Here is a 19,847-nt window from a genome sequence, read left to right as displayed (position 1 = left end):
TTGCTCTGATATTAGATGAAGATTTTATTTTTGACAGGAAAATCTTAAGAAATAAAAAAATTAAAAGAAATAAACATATAAATAATAGAAAATTTATACAATTGTGAGTTCTCTCCTACAAAATTTTATGAAAATGGTGAAATAAAACCAAGAAAAGTTTAAAACCTTCTCTCTAGCACTGGTCTCTACGTGTTTTTCAGAAATTCGTTCACTCTATGTAGGTGCAAGAGGCAACAGGTGTCATTCTCATCTTATGAAACCAAATACAGAGTATGGTGATTATTACGGTGGAGATAGCATGGATAACTATTGGAAATTTGGAAGATATGGAGAATTCTTTTGAGAAAACCTACCAAATTGTGTTTAATGACAACAAAAGCACCATATACATAGCTCAAGTCATACTTTTCAAGGAAGGACAAAACATATTGAAATGGACTAATCATTATGTCAAAAAGAAATAGTTGAAGAATGTTATAGAACTGTCTTACGAGTCAGAAAGGGATATCTGAAGAATGTTATAGATCTATTTATGTTTCATGTGAGTAACGATTGGCATATTTCTTTGCCAAGATCGCATCTGTTCTCTTAGATTTGACTTCCTTCTTTGTAAACTTTCAGTTATGGTGTCATAAGTTTGAGGGAAGCATCAAAATACAGTTGCACTTTTAACATATATGCCAATTAACATGTTATAATTATATTCCTAGATTTTCCTTTATGTGTACCATACATTAGAACAGTTCAAATCCGGAGGAAAATTCTGTTTTCGCAATGGGAACTCCTCAGTTGCAACACCACATTTTCTGCTAAGGTATGAGACGGAAGGGTTATGCTTCACTGATTTCTTGCAATATTATTTCCCTGTTATGCATTGCATGTTCCAAAAACCAGCCTGTGTATTTGTCATCTCTCTTCTTCCTAAGTCCCCATTCATCATTTTGGCCTTGGATATTTTATTTTAATTTTTTTTTCTATTCCACGTCTAGACTGATGAGAGGTGTGAGCCTGACCTTTCCAACCATGACGAGACTTCTGCCAATCTGAGCTACCCAACTTGCATCCTTCCACTTTTACAAGATTCAGTTGAATGCTTAAGACGCAGGGGAGGTATCCGTCCTTCTTCCAGCTCAGAGAGAAAAGGGGACCTCCCAGGGACAGATGCCGATCATCTCCGAGGAAATGGGATGCTTTTGGGATTTCTCCCCTGGACCCCTGGGCATGTTTTCAGCTGATTAATGAGTGGTGAGGTAAAATTTCTCTCTTGGTCATGCTTTATTTAATTTTCCTTATCTAGCAATTTTTCCTTTTTTTCTGATTTCACTTCCCTTCTCTGATCATGTAGGAACCTTGTCAGCTGGTTCGCTCAAAGATAGAGATTTCAAGATCTCTAGCAACCTTTGGCAGGGACGAGGTTTGAGGCACTCATCCCAGTTGAGTTTCATTCTCTCATCACATGCAAAGTGGCAAACATATATACTTCATTGATCCTTTCCATTTCCGAGCACTGTCCGACTGGCAGTCTAATGAAGAGAACTTTTTACAAGATTGGCAGCCTGGTATCAGAGCCCAAGTACGGTTATGAGTCTGTGAGTATGTTTGATTATTAATAAATAATGGTATGAATGCAATTATACAATACATAATGGTATCTATGCCATTATGCAACCAATATAGGTAAACAACAAATGGAAAACAGCAAAAAGAAAACTTAGCTATTCTCATGAGTCATAACACCTAGAGGCAAGTTGATGTACCTTGAATTTCTTTCTGTAGACATCAACAGCTTTTGCATGGGCAAGAAGTTGGTTGTGTGCAACCAAATATGGTTCAGTAGAAGAGTCACCATAGCTGCTCCATTTTCTGTCGGAGCATCTTCCAGGAGCAAATACACCAGTACAATAACCATTTACAGCAGTCTGAAGGGGCTCATTGAGAGTAATCCAATATTTCACTCTGTCCCCAAATACAGAAAAGCAAGTTTCTGCATAAGATGCAAAGTAACATCTGCGCATTTGCCAAAGGAGAGAAAAGCCTTATCAATAGTTGCCTTGGAGAAAATTCATATGACTAAGAAGCAGGAAAAAAGAGAGAGAAAGAAACAACGCAAAACAAGAAGGGTTGAGGCAAGTCTGTATCTTATATTTTGGCAGAATCGTGCTTCACAAGAAAGAATGACCCACTAAGGAAGCACACAGGTGACAACATGCTTCCTCTCCAAAAAAGAAGAAGAAGAAGATAATTAAGATATTTAATTAACCAAAGGAACCTTAATAATGGAAAACAATTAACAATAACATCTGACTACTATATGACATGAGCGAAGATGTGGATGCAGGTGCAAGGCAAGTGCAATGGATGCAGGTGAAAAGCAATTTCAAAAGGGTTTGGATTAGGGGACAATGAGAATCCAGAATGCCCCTGTTCAACCGTCCAATTTCCAAGGTCAAAGCAATGGACAGCTTAGGCAATGACAAGAATTTAATTTCACCAGGTCCATGTCAGAGACAGCCCACATGGTCCTTTTAGCAGCCAAACCACTGGGTGGGTTGGAGTATGCCAAGGACCCCTCAGATGATTGAGGCGCTAGTGAATTCTATAGTTGTCACTTCTTTCAGATCAAGTGTCACTCAAAGTGAAAAGTGGAACGAACACAACTATTTGCATCATCCCAATCAACGGCCTCCCCCTCGTCTAGATGTTGTCAAGCTCTTAATCCACCACTTCCAATGCTCTTACGCAGTTATGTTGCTGTGTAATCTTTATATCACATAGCAGTTAGGCCCACATTTGACTTTTTCTTTAAAAAAAAAACAACCGGACCAGAGGGGGCAGGTGCCGCCATGGGGGAGGCAACAGCCTCCCCCTTCCTTATCAAAGAAAAGGGGGGAGGCCCAATGCCTCCCCTTCCTCTCACCAGCGGGTCCCACTAGCCAATGACAACAGCGGGTTGAGAAGGAACCATTACTCATAGAGGAGGCCTGATGCCTCCCCCTCATCATTACCAAAAAAAAAAACAAAAAAGAACAAAAAAAAGGAAAAAAGAGGGGGGAGGCCATCACCTCCCCCCTTCATTCAGCGAGGGGGGAGACCAACGGCCTACCTCCACCTCCGCCTGCATCTTTCTTTTGTAACAATTCAACAGTGGGCCATCAAAGTGCAGGGCCCATAAGAACCACAGGTTGCATTGGCTGAGGGCATGCATGATGAAGCATGCCCTATATATATATATATATATATATATATATATGCAAAAGTAGGATTAGATAAATAGTTGTCCAATAGATAATGAATACCTTCATAATTTATGAGAGTTAATAAATAAATTTACTTTAGTAATTATTAGCAATCAATACTCTCACTTTTCATATTTCGCAACTACAACACATTTATAAGTAATTAAGACAACTAACAATTACTATATCCAAGAATACTTGTACTGCTAAAGTTTCAATAATTAAGACAAACATTATATTTGTAAACTAAAAAGGCACACCAAAACAGCCTTAAGAAAGATAGGTGCATTTACTGCAACCCACTCAATTTTTTTACTGTGTTTGGAGATGCACCCTTGTCCAGTCATCATAACATGGGTACAGCACCCAAATAGTGGAGTCTGCATTAGTCTGGCTGGACTTCACACTTGAAAGTGCTTTTCTGTAAAAACTAAAAACTATTCCGCAAGATCACCATGCCCAAAAACCTAAGATTGACACTTCTTTGCTGTGATGGGGTAATGCTGTAAAATTTCAACTGTTAATTTTTAGACCTTTATAAACTCCTAATTACACATCAGGAAACATGTGTCAACTCTTAGCGTTTGCGCATCCAGATCAATTTTAAAAATTGATCTGCATGTGGAAAGCATACAATCAGATTTTAGCCACATGAAAGCCAACCTGATAGAAGTAGTTAAGCAGGGTGCATAGTCTAGCACTTGGAATCTTCCTAAGTTAGCGCAGAATGATTGTAGCCACATGAAGGCAACTTGAATGAAGCAGCTAAGCAAGGTTTTGCTAATAATACTGCTCCCTAGCCAAGGTGAGAGCCATCTGTTCGAATTACCAGATAGTTTGCACTAAGTTGGTTTTGGTGTTCCAAGAGGACAAGCACTCACTGTGGACTACATCTAACATCCAAACAGAAGTAAAATGACAAATGGATCAACATGAAGAATGTTAGAATATCTTGTAATAGGGAACCGGGTCCGGATATGGACCCGGTCCCATGGGCACGGATACCGAGCCTGGCTCGGTACCCTAGGCGGGCTCTCTACCTCTCTCTCTTATAATCTCCACTTATTGTAAATCTGTTGATTAAGTGGAATTAATTTTCTCAATCCTAGGGTTGCGGTTTTGCCCCTAGGTTAGAGCTTCTCCGTGGTTTTTCACCTCTTCTTGAGGTTTTCCACGTACATCGTGTGTTTCTTCTCTGTTTCTCTCTTCCGTTGCATATTTCTACATGGTATCAGAGCCAGCGCGTGTGGGATTTGCTCTGTGATCGTGTGTTTCCGCCGCTGCTGGTGTTTCTTTTAGCCGCCATCATCGTTTTTTCCGCCACTGTTTCTCCTTGTGCCGCCGTCGTCTGTTCCAGCGTCATTCCAGCGCCGCCGCCGTCGCCTGTTCCAGCGTCGTCGCCGCCGCCGTCGCCTGTTCCAGCGCCGCAATTCTCCACCACCGCCGTCGCTGTCAAGGTTTTTCCCGCCGCCACCAGTGTTTCTTCCGCCTCCGCCGCCTCTTGTCTGTCGTCTCTGGTACTGGTGCCGCGTCTCCTTGTGCTGGGTATTGCGTCTCTTTGGTGATTGTGATGGCAGAAGAGATGACTCCCAAGATAAATGTTGCCTTTGACACGGGCAGTAATACCAAGAGCGAGAACTTGCCTGTTCAAGTCACCTCTATCCGGCTGAACAAAGACAACTATCTCTCTTGGTCTGCTGCCCTAGAAATCGGGATAACCAGCCGCGGTCGCCTGTCCTATATTACTGGGGAGAAACCTGCGCCTTCTAAAACGGATCCGCGATGGGCGACTTGGGCATTGGAAGATAGTCAAGTTAAAGTATGGATCATTAGTTGTGTGTCCACCGATATTCAGCCTCTGATTTTGCGTAAGTCGACTGCATATGACATGTGGACTGTGCTTGTGCGGATGTATGGCCGTAAGAAGAGAGTATTGCGTACGTACCAAATCAAACGTAGCATCTACTCTCTTACACAGGGTGACTTGTCTGTAGCATCTTTCTTTGCAGTCCTGAAGACCAAATGGGGGGAAGTAGACTACCATGTGAATGATGACTGGCATTGTGGTTCTGATCATGGCTTGTACTGGGAAAAAGAATGGATGGACCGGACTTTTATTTTCCTTGGAGGCTTACGTGATGAATTTGAATCCATTAGGAGCCAAATTCTCAATTGTGACGAGATCCCTGGGATTGAGGAGGTGTATGCCCGGGTGGAATCTGAGGAACAACGTCGCCAAGTTATGCATATTGACTCTAGCCATGGGAGTTCCCCCTCAGCGTTTGTTAGCCGTGCCTCAGGGACTGGACAGCGTCCTGTTCGACGTTGTAGTCATTGTAACAAGTTGGGGCATTCTGTGGATTTTTGTTGGGATATTCATCCTGAGAAGAGACTTGTTCATGGTCGTCCTCCTTCTAGTCGGTGGGGTCCTTCTGTGCCTGACTCTAGTCAGGGTAGTTCGTCAACTGTTGAAAAATCAAAGCTTTCCTCCGATCAAATCAAGGAATTGCAAGCTTATATCAGCCGGCTATCTACTACGCAAGAGGAAACTTCCACGTCCGAGGGAGCTACGTTAGCTCAAGCTCTTGTTGCCACAAGCGATCAAGGTAATCCCTCACTTGGTGATTGGATTGTTGACAGTGGGGCTACGCATCATATGACAGGGGATCCTAAGCTGTTTCAAGAATACAAATTGTCCTCAGGGCAGCAACTCGTGTCTATGGCTGACGGGTCTTCTATTTCTGTGGCTGGAAAAGGGAGTTTGTCCTTGTTGAATAAATATCGTCTTCATAATGCTCTTCATGTTCCCAATATTCCTGTGAACTTGTTATCTGTCAGCAGTATTACCAGAGAACTCAATTGTAATCTAATCTTTTCTGCTGATCATTGTTCCCTGCAGGACTTGGTGACTGGGAAGGAGATGGGGATTGGTTCGGTTATTGATGGACTCTACAGACTGCCCGTGCAAGTTGCGTCTGCCTTGATTTCAGCCACTAGTGGACAGTTGTCAGACGTGGAAGACAGGTCTACGATTATGCGATGGCACGAGCGTCTTGGGCATCTCCCATTCCAGTTGATCAAGAAGTTGTTTCCAAGGCTTTTTTCTTCTGTTTCTATTGACTCTTTCCCATGTGAAGTTTGTCAGTTGGCTAAACATGTCAGGGCTTCGTACCCTATTTCTTTCAATAAAACCACTCGTCCGTTTGCTTTGGTTTACTCTGATGTTTGGGGTCCTTCGAGAGTACCCACTTGTCGTAGTTTTCATTACTTTATGACTCTTATTGATGACTACTCCCGTTGTACGTTCGTGTACCTGTTGAAAGAATGTAGTGAAGTTCCTGTCATTGTCAAAAATTTTGTTGCATTTGTTGAGACCCAATTTCAGACATTTGTTCAGGCTTTTCGCACTGATAATGCTCGAGAGTATGTCTCCCAATCCCTAGATGACTTCTTGAGGAGCAAGGGTATTGTTCATGAGACGTCATGTAGTTACACACTTCCTCAAAATGGCGTGGCTGAACGGAAAAATCGCCATTTATTAGATGTCACCCGGGCTATTATGTTTCATAGACACGTTCCTAAGCGCTACTGGAGTGATGCTCTTCTCACTAGTGCCCACCTTATTAATCGTATGCCTACTCGTGTGTTGAATGGCCGTTCCCCTTATTCTGTGCTCATGCCCACTCATAACCCTTGGCCTCTTACTCCTCGGGTGTTTGGGTGTATTTGTTTTGTCCATGACCACAGTCCTGCCCTCAAGAAGCTTGACCCTCGGTCTATCAAAGCTGTCTTCTTGGGGTATTCCTCCACTCAGAAGGGATACAAATGTATTGATCCTGTCACTTCCAAAATTTATGTCTCCCGGGATGTTACCTTTCATGAACATGAGGTGTACTTTCCTGTGAATCCTCTTCAGGGGGAGTGTATAGGCAACAGTGTAGAAGAGTATTCTTCAAACCAGCTGATTCAGTTTATAGATTTCTTAGACTACAAGGTTAGTCACAGTGTGGCAGACATAGTCAGAGGTGATAGAGACAGTCATGTGGAAGGGGGCTCTGGGGATGAACAGCCCACTGCCCGTGATCATTTGTTTGGCCAGGTGTACACCAAAAAGAAGAAAGATGTGCTTGAAGATGTTGATGAAACCAATCTCAATCCTATGAGTTCCCCGAATGAACCAAGTCCACTAAATGAAGATCTTCCCATAGCCTTGCGCAAGGGAACCAGGTCATGTACTTTTCACCCCATTCAGAGATTTGTTTCATATGCAAAACTCAACAAGGATTACAAATGCTTTATTACTTCCTTGTCTATGTCTGTGATTCCCAGGTGTGTGGAAGATGCTAAAGAGGATCCTAAATGGCTACAGGCCATGACAGATGAGATGGATGCCTTGGCAAAGAACAACACTTGGGAAGTGGTTGATATTCCCAAGGGGACTCACTTAGTTGGTTCCAAGTGGATGTTTAATGTGAAGTACAAACCTGATGGTACTATGGAACGGTATAAGGCTCGCCTGGTGGCAAAGGGGTTCAGCCAAAAATATGAAATTGATTATCTTGAGACCTTTGCTCCTGTTGCTAAACTGAAGACAGTGAGGGTCATCTTAGCACTAGCAGTGCAAAAGAAGTGGAGCATGGACTAGCTTGATGTCAAGAATGCATTCTTGAACGGCCATCTAGAAGAAGAGGTCTATATGAGCATGCCTCCTGGGTATGCCCAAAGTGGAAAATGTTTGTCATCTCAAGAAAGCCTTGTATGGACTAAAGCAATCTCCTAGAGCATGGTTTGAAAGACTGAGGGTAGTAATGAAGACTGTTAAAATAGATTGTAATGGGGAACCGGGTCCATTTCTGGACCCGGTCCCATGTGGCACGGGTACCGAGGCTGGCTCGGTACCCTAGGCGGCACTCTTTCTCTCCCTCCTATATAATCTTCACTTAAGTGTAATTGTTGAATTAAGTGAATAGATTTTCTCTCTCCTAGGGTTGCGGTGTGCACCTAGGTCAAAGCTTCCCGTGGTTTTTTCCTCTTTCTGAGGTTTTTCCACGTATACCGTGTGTTCCTTTCTTCTTCCTTCGTGTGTTGCATGTTTTTACATGGTATCAGAGCCAGGTTCGTGAGATCGTTCGGCTTCGTCTCGTGTTTCCGCCGTCGCCTTTTGTAGCTTCCGCTGCCGTGGGTGTCTCTTTTTTTCCACCGTCAGACGATCCAGCGCCATCATGCCTCTGCGCCGTCGCCGTCGGGCGATCCAGCGCCGTCGCCGACACCTAGGGTTCCGTGTGGTGCTGGTGTTTCAGTCGCCGTTGTGTTGTCTTGTTGCTGCCTGGTGTTGCGTCTGACTTGACTGCTTGTGATGGCGGAAGAGATCGCACCTAAAAGTGATGTGGCCTTTGACGCGGGCCGCGCTCCCAAGAGCAAGATCTTGCCGGTCCAGGTCACGTCCATTCGTCTGACTAAAGACAACTATCTCTCCTGGTCTGCTGCTCTCGAGATTGGGATAACGAGCCGTGGTCGTCTTCCCTATATCACAGGCAACAAACCGGCGCCCAGCAAAACTGATCCTCAATGGGCGACGTGGGTGTTGGAAGACAGTTAGGTTAAGGTGTGGATCATCAGCTCTGTGTCCGCTGATATTCAGCCTCTTATTCTGCGGAAGCTGACTTCGTTTGATATGTGGACTGTGCTTGCGAGGATGTATGGTCGCAAGAAAAGGGTTCTGCGTACGTACCAGATTAAACGCAGTATTTATTCTCTGAAACAGGGTGACTTGTCTATTGCCTCCTTCTATGCAGCCCTGAAAACTAAGTGGGAGGAACTTGATTATCATGTGAATGATAACTGGGACTATGGTTCTGATCATGCCCGGTACTGGGAAAAGGAATGGATGGACCGGACGTTCCTTTTCCTTGGAGGCTTGCGTGATGAGTTTGAATCCATTCGGAGTCAAATTCTCAACTGTGATGAGATTCCTGGAATAGAAGATGTGTATGCCAGAGTGGAATCCGAGGAACAAAGACGCCAAGTGATGCAGATTGACTCCAGTCATGGGAATGGTCCCTCGGCCTTTGTTAGCCATTCTTCTGTGTCTGGCCAGCGCCTGTTAGGCGATGTACACATTGTCACAAGTCAGGACATTCTGTTGACTTTTGTTGGGATCTACACCCTGAGAAGAGACTTGTTCGTGGTCGCCCTCCGTCTAGTCGGCGAGGTTCTCTTGTGCAGGACTCAAATTAGAGTGGTTCTTCAAGTGGTGAAAAGTCGAGGCTTTCCCCGGATCAAATCAAGGAACTACAAGCTTACATCAGTCGCCTTTCTACTACGTCAGAGGATACATCTACGTCTGATGGAGCTAAGTTAGCTCAGGCTCTTGTTGCTACTAGTGATCAAGGTAATTCCCCTCCCGGTGATTGGATTGTTGACAGTGGGGCTACTCATCATATGACCGGGGACCCTAAGATGTTTCAAGAATACAAGTTGACTTCTGGGCAGCAGCGTGTTTCTATGGCTGATGGTTCTTCTATTTCTGTAGTTAGAAAATGGAGTTTATCATTACTGAACAAATATTGTCTTCATAATGCCCTGCACGTTCCTAATATTCCGGTAAATTTGTTATCTGTCAGCAGTATTACCAAAGAACTAAACTGTAATCTAATATTCTCTGCTGATCGTTGTTTACTGCAGGACTTGGGGACGGGGCAGAAGATTGGGATTGGTTCGGCTATTGATGGTTTCTACAGAATGCCAATACAGGTTGCCTCTGCTTTGATTTCAGCCACCAGTGGACAGCTGTCTGTCGTGGAGGACAGATCCGTTATTATGCGCTGGCACGAGAGACTTGGTCATCTTCCTTTTCAGTTGATTAAACAGTTGTTTCCTAAGATGTTTCAGTCTGTTTCTTTGGACACCTTCGCCTGTGAAGTGTGTCAGTTGTCTAAGCATGTTAGGGCCTCGTACCCTACTTCGTTCAATAAAACCAGCTGTCAATTTGCTTTGGTTCACTCTGATGTTTGGGGTCCTTCGGGAGTACCCACCTGTCGTGGCTTTCATTATTTCATAACTCTTATCGATGATTACTCTCGGTGTACATTCGTGTATTTGTTGAAAGAACGTAGTGAAGTTCCCGGCATTGTCAAAAACTTCGTTGCATTTGTTGAAACTCAATTCCAGACCCCTGTTCAGACCCTTCGTACTGACAATGCTCGAGTGTATGTCTCCCAATCCCTTGATGACTTCTTGCGAAGCAAGGGTATTATACATGAAACATCCTGTAGCTACACACCTCCTCAGAATGGCGTGGCTGAAAGGAAGAACCGTCATTTGTTAAATGTCACCCGGGCCATTATGTTTCAACGTCATGTCCCTAAGCGGTACTGGGGTGATGCACTTCTCACTAATGCTCATCTCATTAACCGTATGCCTACTCGTGTGTTGAATGGTCATTCCCCTTATTCTGTTTTGTGGCCTACTCAGAATCCCTGGCCTTTGACCCCTCGGGTGTTTGGGTGTGTTTGCTTTGTCCATGATCATAGTCCCACTCTCAAGAAACTTGATCCTCGGTCCATCAAAGCAGTCTTTTTGGGGTATTTCTCCACCCAGAAGGGATACAAGTGTGTTGACCCTAGCACTTCCAGAGTATATGTCTCCAGGGATGTTACCTTTCATGAACATGAGGCATACTTTCCTGCGAATCCTCTTCAGGGGGAGTGTCTAGGTGAGAGAGTGGACGAGTATTCTTCGCATCAGTTGATTCAGTTCACAGATTTCTTGGATTACACGACTAGTTCTCCGAGTGTGAGTGTGGTAGACACAGTCAGTGAGGACAGAGACAGTCAGATGGAGGGGGGCCCTGTGGAAGAACAGTCCCATGATCATTTGTTTGGTCAGGTATACAACAGGAAGAAGAAGGATGTGATGGAGGTTGTTGATGTTACCAATCCCGATCTTGTGAGCTCCCCGGATGATCCAAGTCCAATGAATGAAGATCTTCCCATAGCCCTACGCAAAGGCACCAGGTCATGTACTTCTCATCCTATTCAGAGATTTGTTTCGTATGCTAAACTCAGTAAAGACTATAAGTGCTTTATTACCTCTTTATCTATGGCTGTTATTCTCAGGTCAGTGGAGGATGCCAGGGAGGATCCCAAATGGCTACAGGCCATGACAGAGGAGATGGACGCCCTGGCAAAGAACAATATGTGGGAGGTTGTTGATATTTCTAATGGAACTCACTTAGTTGGTTCCAAGTGGGTGTTTACTGTGAAGTACAAACCTGATGGCACTGTAGAACGCTATAAAGTTCGTCTCGTTGCAAAGGGGTTTAGCCAGAAATATGGGATTGACTATCTTGAGACGTTCGCTCCCGTTGCTAAACTGAAGACAGTAAGGGTCATCTTAGCTCTGGCAGTACAAAAGAAGTGGAGCATGGACCAACTTGATGTCAAGAACGCCTTCTTGAATGGTCACCTTGAGGAAGAAGTCTATATGAGCATGCCGCCTGGATATGCGCAGAAAGGAAAGTGTTGTTATCTCAAGAAAGCATTGTATGGCCTCAAGCAGTCCCCTAGAGCGTGGTTTTAAAGACTAAGGGTTGTGATGAAGACTAATGGATATAAACAGGGAAATGGTGATCACACCCTTTTCATCAAGCAGAGAAATGGTCTGGTGAGCCTTCTACTAGTATATGTTGATGATATGATTGTCACAGGTGATGACGAAGAAGAAAAAAGGAAGATGAAAGAAATGTTAGCTGCTGAATTTGATCTCAAAGATCTGGGTAAATTGAGGTATTTTTTGGGAATTGAGATCGCTAGATCTGAGACTGGTCTTGTTATGAGCCAAAGGAAATACACTTTGGATCTTCTAAAAGAGACAGGTAAACTGGGATGCAGGCCCTTTCTTACTCCAATGGAGTCTGGCACAAGGATAAGTATCAAAACTGGGACGATCTTGGATGAGGAAGGAAAAGGGACGTATCAGCGGCTGGTTTGGTAAACTCATTTATCTCACTCTTACTCGCCCGGATATTACGTATGCTGTGGGTGTGTTAAGTCAGTTTATGCATGCCCCTACTGATTGTCATTGGAAAAGTGCTGAAAGAGTATTGAGATACTTAAAGAATGACCCAGGGAAAGGACTGCTCTATACTCGACAAGGTCAACTCAGCATTGAAGGATACTCTGACGCCGACTGGGCTGGTTGCACAGATACTAGAAGGTCTACCACAGGATACTGCATCTTTCTTGGAGGTAACCTGGTGGTATGGAGAAGTAAAAGACAAGAAGTTTGTTCTAGGTCCAGTGCTGAGGCTGAATACAGGGCGGTTGCTATGGGGGTTACAGAAATGTTATGGCTCAAAATTCTGTTAGCAGATATTGGGGTGAAAATGGAAGAGAAGGTGAGAATGTATTGTGACAACAAGTCGGCTATTAACTTGGCAAACAATCCAGTCCTGCACGACAGAACCAAACATGTGGAGATCGATCGCCACTTCATACGGGAACGAATAGATTCTAAGGAGTTGATCCTGCCCTATATGAAGTCTGAAGATCAAGTTGCTGATGTCTTAACTAAATCTTTATGTACATCTCAATTTGAGAAAAATGTTAGCAAGCTTGGCATGTTTGACATGTATGCCAAGCTTGAGGGGGAGTGTTAAAATAGATTGTAATGGGGAACCGGGTCCATTTTTGGACCCGGTCCCATGGGGCATGGGTACCGAGGCTGGCTCGGTACCCTAGGCGGCACTCTTTCTCTCCCTCCTATATAATCTTCACTTAAGTGTAATTGTTGAATTAAGTGAATAGATTTTCTCTCTCCTAGGGTTGCGGTGTGCACCTAGGTCAGAGCTTCCCGTGGTTTTTTCCTCTTTCTGAGGTTTTTCCACGTATACCGTGTGTTCCTTTCTTCTTCCTTCGTGTGTTGCATGTTTCTACAAAGACTAATGGATACAAACAGGGAAACGGTGATCACACCCTATTCATTAAGTAGAGAAATGGTCTGGTGAGCCTTCTTCTTGTATATGTTGATGATATGATTGTCACAGGTGACGACGAAGAAGAGAAAAGGAAGATGAAGGAGAGGTTGGCTGCTGAATTTGATCTTAAAGATCTGGGTAAATTAAGGTACTTTCTGGGAATAGAGATTGTTCGATCAGAGACAGGACTTGTTATGAGCCAAAGGAAGTACACTCTGGATCTTTTAAAGGAGACGGGTAAACTGGGATGCAGGCCCTTTCTAACTCCAATGGAGTCTGGTACAAAGATAAGTATCAAAACTGGTAATACATTGGATGAGGAAGGAAAAGGACGATATCAGAGGCTGGTTGGTAAGCTTATTTATCTTACTCTTACTCGCCCTGATATTACTTATGATGTAAATGTGTTGAGTCAGTTTATGCATGCTCTGACTGATTGTCACTGGAAAAGTGCAGAAAGAGCGTTGGGGTACCTGAAGAATGACCCAGGGAAAGGGTTACTGTATACTCAGCAGGACCAACTGAATATTGAATGATACTCTGATGCTGATTGGGCAGGGTGCACAGATACTAGAAGGTCTACCACAGGGTACTGTATCTTCTTGGGGGGTAACCTGGTGGTATAGAGAAGTAAAAGGCAAGAAGTCTGCTCTAGATCCAACGTTGAGGCCGAATACAGGGCAGTTGCTATGGGGGTTACAGAAATGTTATGGCTAAAGATTTTTCTAGCAGATATTGGGGTTGAAATGAAAGAGAAGATGAAGATGTATTGTGACAACAAGTCTGCGATTAACCTAGCTAATAATCCTGTTCTTCACGACAGAACCAAACATGTGGAGATAGATCGCCATTTCATACGGGAACACATAGATTCAAAGGAATTGATCCTGCCTTATATGAAGTCTGAAGATCAAGTAGCAGATGTCTTAACTAAAGCACTATGTACATCTCAATTTGAAAAGAATGTTAGCAAGCTTGGCATGTTCGACATGTATGCTAAGCTTGAGGGGGAGTGTTAGAATATCTTGTAATAGGGAACCGGGCCCGGATATGGACCCGGTCCCATGGGCGCGGATACCGAGCCTGGCTCGGTACCCTAGGCGGGCTCTCTACCTCTCTCTCTTATAATCTCCACTTATTGTAAATCTGTTGATTAAGTGGAATTAATTTTCTCTCTCCTAGGGTTGCGGTTTTGCCCCTAGGTTAGAGCTTCTCCGTGGTTTTTCACCTCTTCTTGAGGTTTTCCACGTACATCGTGTGTTTCTTCTCTGTTTCTCTCTTCCGTTGCATATTTCTACAAAGAACATCATTAACATAGAGCAACATGCTTGTCCCATAGATACACTACTTACACAATATCTTTCTTAAGCCATCCTTCTGTTGTCTCATGAAGTTTTTGAGGCAGATCCCAATGATACAATGTTACAAATGGTTGAATGCCTGTGTATTTAAAGAGATAGATAGAGAGAGACAAAGATTAGAATTAGTGATGAAACCACCAAATTTTTCTTCATTGTATTGAAGCTGGCACCTTTCTCAAGGAGGGCATCTATAAGCTTATTATAATAAGCAACTCCTTCCAGATTGACCTTTCCAAAGCCATCTGCAGGCAAACTAGTGTAATCAACAAAAGCAACAGAAAAAAACAATGGAAACAACTAACAACATTTCATGTTATGGATTCAAGACAAATTTGCCAAAACCAATGGACAAAATATTTAAAATAGACAGATAACCGACTTGGAATGTTGAAATTTCTTTAGAACATGCAATCAGCCGTATGTGATCTTAGATTTCCTTTATACAAAAAGAAGAGTCCTTAGATGAATCTTCAAGATCCATAACAATACCAGGAAAAATTCGAGGCCAAGATATGGAAAACCGATATGCATCAAATCCCAATTTCGCGATAAGTTCAACATCCTCCTACATGCATTTAGAACCATCAAAATGATATTTGACAGGATAACTATCACAAGGTCAACTTTATGGTTAAAACCCATAGCTAGCATGCTTTCCTAAGCATCTTAAACAGAATAAATGAGAAAAATCATAACCAGAATCTCAGGCCATAGATCCCATTTACTAATATGCAATTTAAGTTTTTAGAATAAAAATGATACCAGCAAGGCATTAGAAAACAGACTTTCAGTTGCTGTTACCATTCCCCTCTCCATTTCGTACCATCTTCTTTCAAATGGATATGGCTTGAATTGCATCAGGGTCAGATTCAACTTCAACCAAATTATTTTTCAAATGTCCTTCGAAAATGTTAACGCTAATGCCATTTCTTCCCCTCCCCATGGTCTTTCCTTCTTTACCAGAATGCCCTTGCCACATCTACACAACCTCCAATGCCTGACAAGGGTCTCGATCTTCTGACGACAGGTCAACCTCCCAGTTATGCAGTGAGTTCTTTTTTTCAATCTTAAGTTTTTTTATTGCACTCAGTTTGATGTTCTATTTGAGAATTTGTCCATCCAAATAAGGGATTTAACTTCCTCTTTTGTCATTTTCCACAAGTTGTTAGGATTGAGTAATTTGTCTTTTTCGGGCATCAAAGCCTTTCAGTTTTTTTTTCTGAGATATAAGGTTGTTTTTTGTTTCAAACCCTTTGTTTGCAAAACCTTTGTTGTTCTTAAGTCATATGATTATTTTTCTGTCATCAGTCATTTCCTTCGTTTGTGGATTGTTCTTTTTCACTTTATTGCTCAGTTTTCTTTATTTTCTAAGCTTTTTATGCTTATGTGCTTTTGTTTTTATTTGTTTTTTGTATGCGTTCACATAGCAAGAGATTTTGTTGCATATTCATAAGCATCAACACAAGTATCTGTTAAGTTTGTACATATGGATAGGGTCACCCAGACCCTACCCATTTGATCCACACGCCCAATACATCATGGGCGGTGGCATACTTGTAAATCTTATTGTTATTTTGTGTATTTTATGATGTACCCTAAATCGTGATTAGTATATAATGATAACAAGAGGCAGACGTCATTTGTTGCTGCTCTCTTTCATCTCTCTCTTGCTTGGACGTGCAGCCCATTTCTCTCTTCCTCCCCTTGCATTTAACTTCATTCGGTTGTTTGGTATTAGATATCAAAATCTTACATGGTATCAGAGCAGGTTTTGCCACTGAGAATGTTCGGTAAGAATCTCTAATTTCTGCCCTAATCCCCAAACTTCTGTCCTAACCCTAATCCCCAAATTTTCTGCCCTAATCTTCCCTAATCCTATCGTCTACCCTAATCTGCCCTAATCCTACCGTCTGCCCTAACCCTACCATCTGCCCTAATCCTACTGTCTGCCCTACCGTCAGCCACCTAACCCTAATTTCAAAATTTTTATTTTCCCCCTATTTTTTGATTATTGCATTTATGGATCCCCACCGCAATTCCAGCATCTTGTCGTCCAATTTCCTCTCCCAACTCATCTCACAAAAGCTAAATCATACCAATTACTTGACATGGAAACGTCAAATATGGGTCCGGGTCTGGACCCGATCCAGTATGTCCTGGTTTTGGCATACTTATACCATTGTAAACCCTAATCTTTAGTGTTAGTGAAGTTTCAAAGAGAGAGTGTCTGGCGGCTAGTGGGCACCAGACCTCCTCACCCGTGGTTTTTTCCTCTAGTTGAGGGTTTTCCACGTTACATCTGTGTTCGATCTTTCGTTCTTGCGCGTCTATTATTTCTACACAATTCAAATTGATATATTCCTTAGTTTTTACTTTTTACTATGAAAGGATGATTTGAAGAAAGGTTCATGATTGAAATATATTATATATTTCATCAATCATGAATTGAAGGTTTCAAGTTCAAACTTCAAAGTTCACAGCTTTCAAACATGCTTCAATCAATCTGATCAGGTATGCACGATGCCTCTTTCAAGTTTCTAACCCTATTTTATGTTTTGAGTTTCAACTTTTATGTCATGTCAGCTATTATCTAAGCAATTGGGTTGTATAATTTGATGTTGCTTATATATGACGGTTTATGTTTATGATATGATGATATTTTTGTACAATGTCTCTTTAGACTTTACCTTATAGTTGCACAAACATACACCTGAACCACTCTTTTAGTATACAGGATATTATCTGCCCATGACAGATCGTCCTACGTGCCAATTACACAGGCATTACTATGTATGTAGTACAGTTCGACCAATACGCCAACTATGTAGACAAAGGTTTTCACTATTGTATATTCACTTTTGTTGTGCAGGAATGTTGGATGTTGTGCACTACTTAATTGTTGCTTTGTTTGTAGTTTCACTATTGTAAATAATATTTAATTGACCTGATCCGGCCAAGTCACCGAGTCAACTCACTGACCCTACAACCCGGTTGTGTGCTGATCTGAGTCTAATTCTCTGTACCTGACCTGATCAAGTCACCAAGTCAACCCGCTGACCCGGTTAACTGTCAATCCAAGTTCGATTCCCGAGTTTGCCAACTATGATTGAAACCATCCCTTAATGAACAACACTGTTTGAAAAAAGTTGCCAACAAGTTTACTCTATTAAGAGAGAAAAGATGAATGAAATGGAAAGCCAGAAAAGATTACTCCCTGAGAGCATATGAAAAGCAACATTATGTACAAAGAGCATTTAAACAACTCAAACAAAAACCTGTTACAAACTCAAAAGGAAATTACCAGTACATGTGATAGCCTCATAGGACTTTTTCTTTGATAGACAATTTTCGGAGAAGCATACCCACAAAAAATGTAGGCACAAGAGAAACTGAAAAGGGTCATTTTTTGCAGATGCACTTCTGCAGGACAGCAACAATTACTACTATGACTACACAACCAGTGGATGAGACTACAAGAAAGGCATCCTTTTGTCACTCACACTATGCAGTCCTTGTTTGATTCTATGGACAAAAATCTTGAACCCCAAATTTGAAATCATGGCTTCAACAGAATGCAAGAGTGTGAAAAATGCAAGAGACGGCTTCATATGGTCTCCACTATAAATATGTATATACCCCATAGGTAAGCAATCTGACAGCAGTGATATTTTTATTAATACAAAAGACCATGAAATTGAGGATTTAAATGCCTTGAAAAGCGTTAACAGGAAGCTGTCATCTAGCAACTTCTGCACGACCATACACAAAACCTGGGTGTGGTTCTTTCATTTATTAAGAAATTTAAATGGAAAAATTTAAAAGTTGTATGACTCAAGACTAGCTGCTGAAGACCATAACAAAACCTCTCCTGTGGGACTATACACTTAAACCACTTGCAAACAACCAAAGTGCAAGCAAAAGAGAACTGCTACAATTTTTTATTAGAATGACAAAGTGATGAAACTTGGTGTTAAGAGAACGGAATTCAAGAAGAGTCAATATATTATGTGATTTCATTCCTAATCTACATGGATGACAGTTTAGCTATGAAAAGACTGAAATTGGACACGTGGAATTTTCAAGAATGTTTAGACATTTCCTTTATTCTCTTTCCCTTTCTTCTAGTAGATTGCTCGACACAGAAAGATGACAGAGGGAAGGAAAAACTAAAAGAAGAAAAAGAAGAAAGGAAGGAAGAAACAATCAAAGGAAGAGAAAGAAGAAAAAAAAAAGAAAAGAAGTTATAAGGGAAAGGAAAAAGGAGAAAAAAGAAAGAAGGGAAGGGAGAAAAAGAAGGAAAAAAATAAAGGGTGAAACACATAAAGAAAGAGAGGAAACGAGGAAAAGAAGATTCTTTTAAATATTTTTTAAATTCTTAGGAAATCTTTATTTTCTGAAAATGCTCATAATTTCCAAAATATCACTTTTTGAAAGAATTTCCAAGAAATTGTCAAGACCAATATTGCGATCCTGGTTTTACAGTTGCTGCCTAAAACAAATAAACAGCTTGCCTGGTAGCGGTGGTATTGATCAACAGCAACATCCCCATTACTCCCATCTAAGATTTTGCCTAGAATATCAAAAGGAATTGGACATAAATAAGTTTTTGTAAGATATAAATACATCAAGACCATATAGAGATTTATCCAAGAAAAGAGAGCTAGAGAGAGAGAAGTAAATAATAGGAGTAAATAAATGCCCTTTGTGTGTGAGAAGACATCCCAGATACTGTCACCCCTTCCACCTTCGCTAGCAGCACCTTCAACCTATAAAAAAGGTATTATAAGAATTTACTCCACACAGGGAATTTGCAAAACTACGTATCTTAACATAATTTGAGACAAAACTCATAAGAATTACCTCATCCACAACACTACAACAATAGAACACAGAAAATGTTCATTCCAATTACATACCTTGTAATCAAAAGCCCCACCTAGGCACCATGTAGGTTTTCCAATAAGCAAGCTAGTTCCTAGGACTGCCTTGGAATCCATCCTCCAAAACTATGTTTAGGCACGTTTGGGTGACATGAAACTGGGTTAAAGACCTGGTTTACAAAAGGGGAGTCAGTAACCTCCACCCCACCCCCCTCTGAAAAACCCCCACCAACACCCAGGTTATTCACAAAAATTCTGTGTTTTGGGTGTGTCATCCAAACACATCCAACACGTCTTCACCCCACTGGTGGATCTTCCCCCTAACAAAGTTCACGATCATAAAATTGAGCTACATCAGGGTGCTGCTACCAATAAAGGGAGGCCTTACTGCTAC

General features: G+C 42.0%; 1 protein-coding gene across 4 annotated transcripts in view; it reads right to left on the bottom strand.

Moving 5' to 3' along the window:
- Nucleotides 1-19,847, bottom strand: part of LOC116247791 (beta-glucosidase 4) — a 43,841-nt gene that overhangs the window by 8,827 nt on the left and 15,167 nt on the right. For 3 of the 4 annotated variants that reach the window (XR_004170907.2, XM_031620108.2, XM_031620107.2), the window contains exons 2-7: nt 19,273-19,339; nt 19,085-19,143; nt 15,063-15,138; nt 14,744-14,815; nt 14,565-14,652; nt 1,758-2,007 (exon numbers count right to left, since the gene is read on the bottom strand). Coding sequence is in view for 3 of the 4 variants with exons in the window: in XM_031620108.2 (XP_031475968.1) it covers nt 1,758-2,007; nt 14,565-14,652; nt 14,744-14,815; nt 15,063-15,138; nt 19,085-19,143; nt 19,273-19,339 (612 nt within the window). In the remaining variant the exon portion in view is untranslated. The remainder of the gene's footprint in view (nt 1-1,757; nt 2,008-14,564; nt 14,653-14,743; nt 14,816-15,062; nt 15,139-19,084; nt 19,144-19,272; nt 19,340-19,847) is intronic. The other variant, XM_050075953.1, reaches the window with a different exon arrangement.

Source organism: Nymphaea colorata, chromosome 2 (genome assembly GCF_008831285.2).
Source record: "Nymphaea colorata isolate Beijing-Zhang1983 chromosome 2, ASM883128v2, whole genome shotgun sequence".
NCBI classification, from domain to species: domain Eukaryota; kingdom Viridiplantae; phylum Streptophyta; class Magnoliopsida; order Nymphaeales; family Nymphaeaceae; genus Nymphaea; species Nymphaea colorata.
The sequence above is the reverse complement of the archived record's forward strand: the minus strand, read 5'-3'. Positions and strand labels throughout refer to the sequence as shown.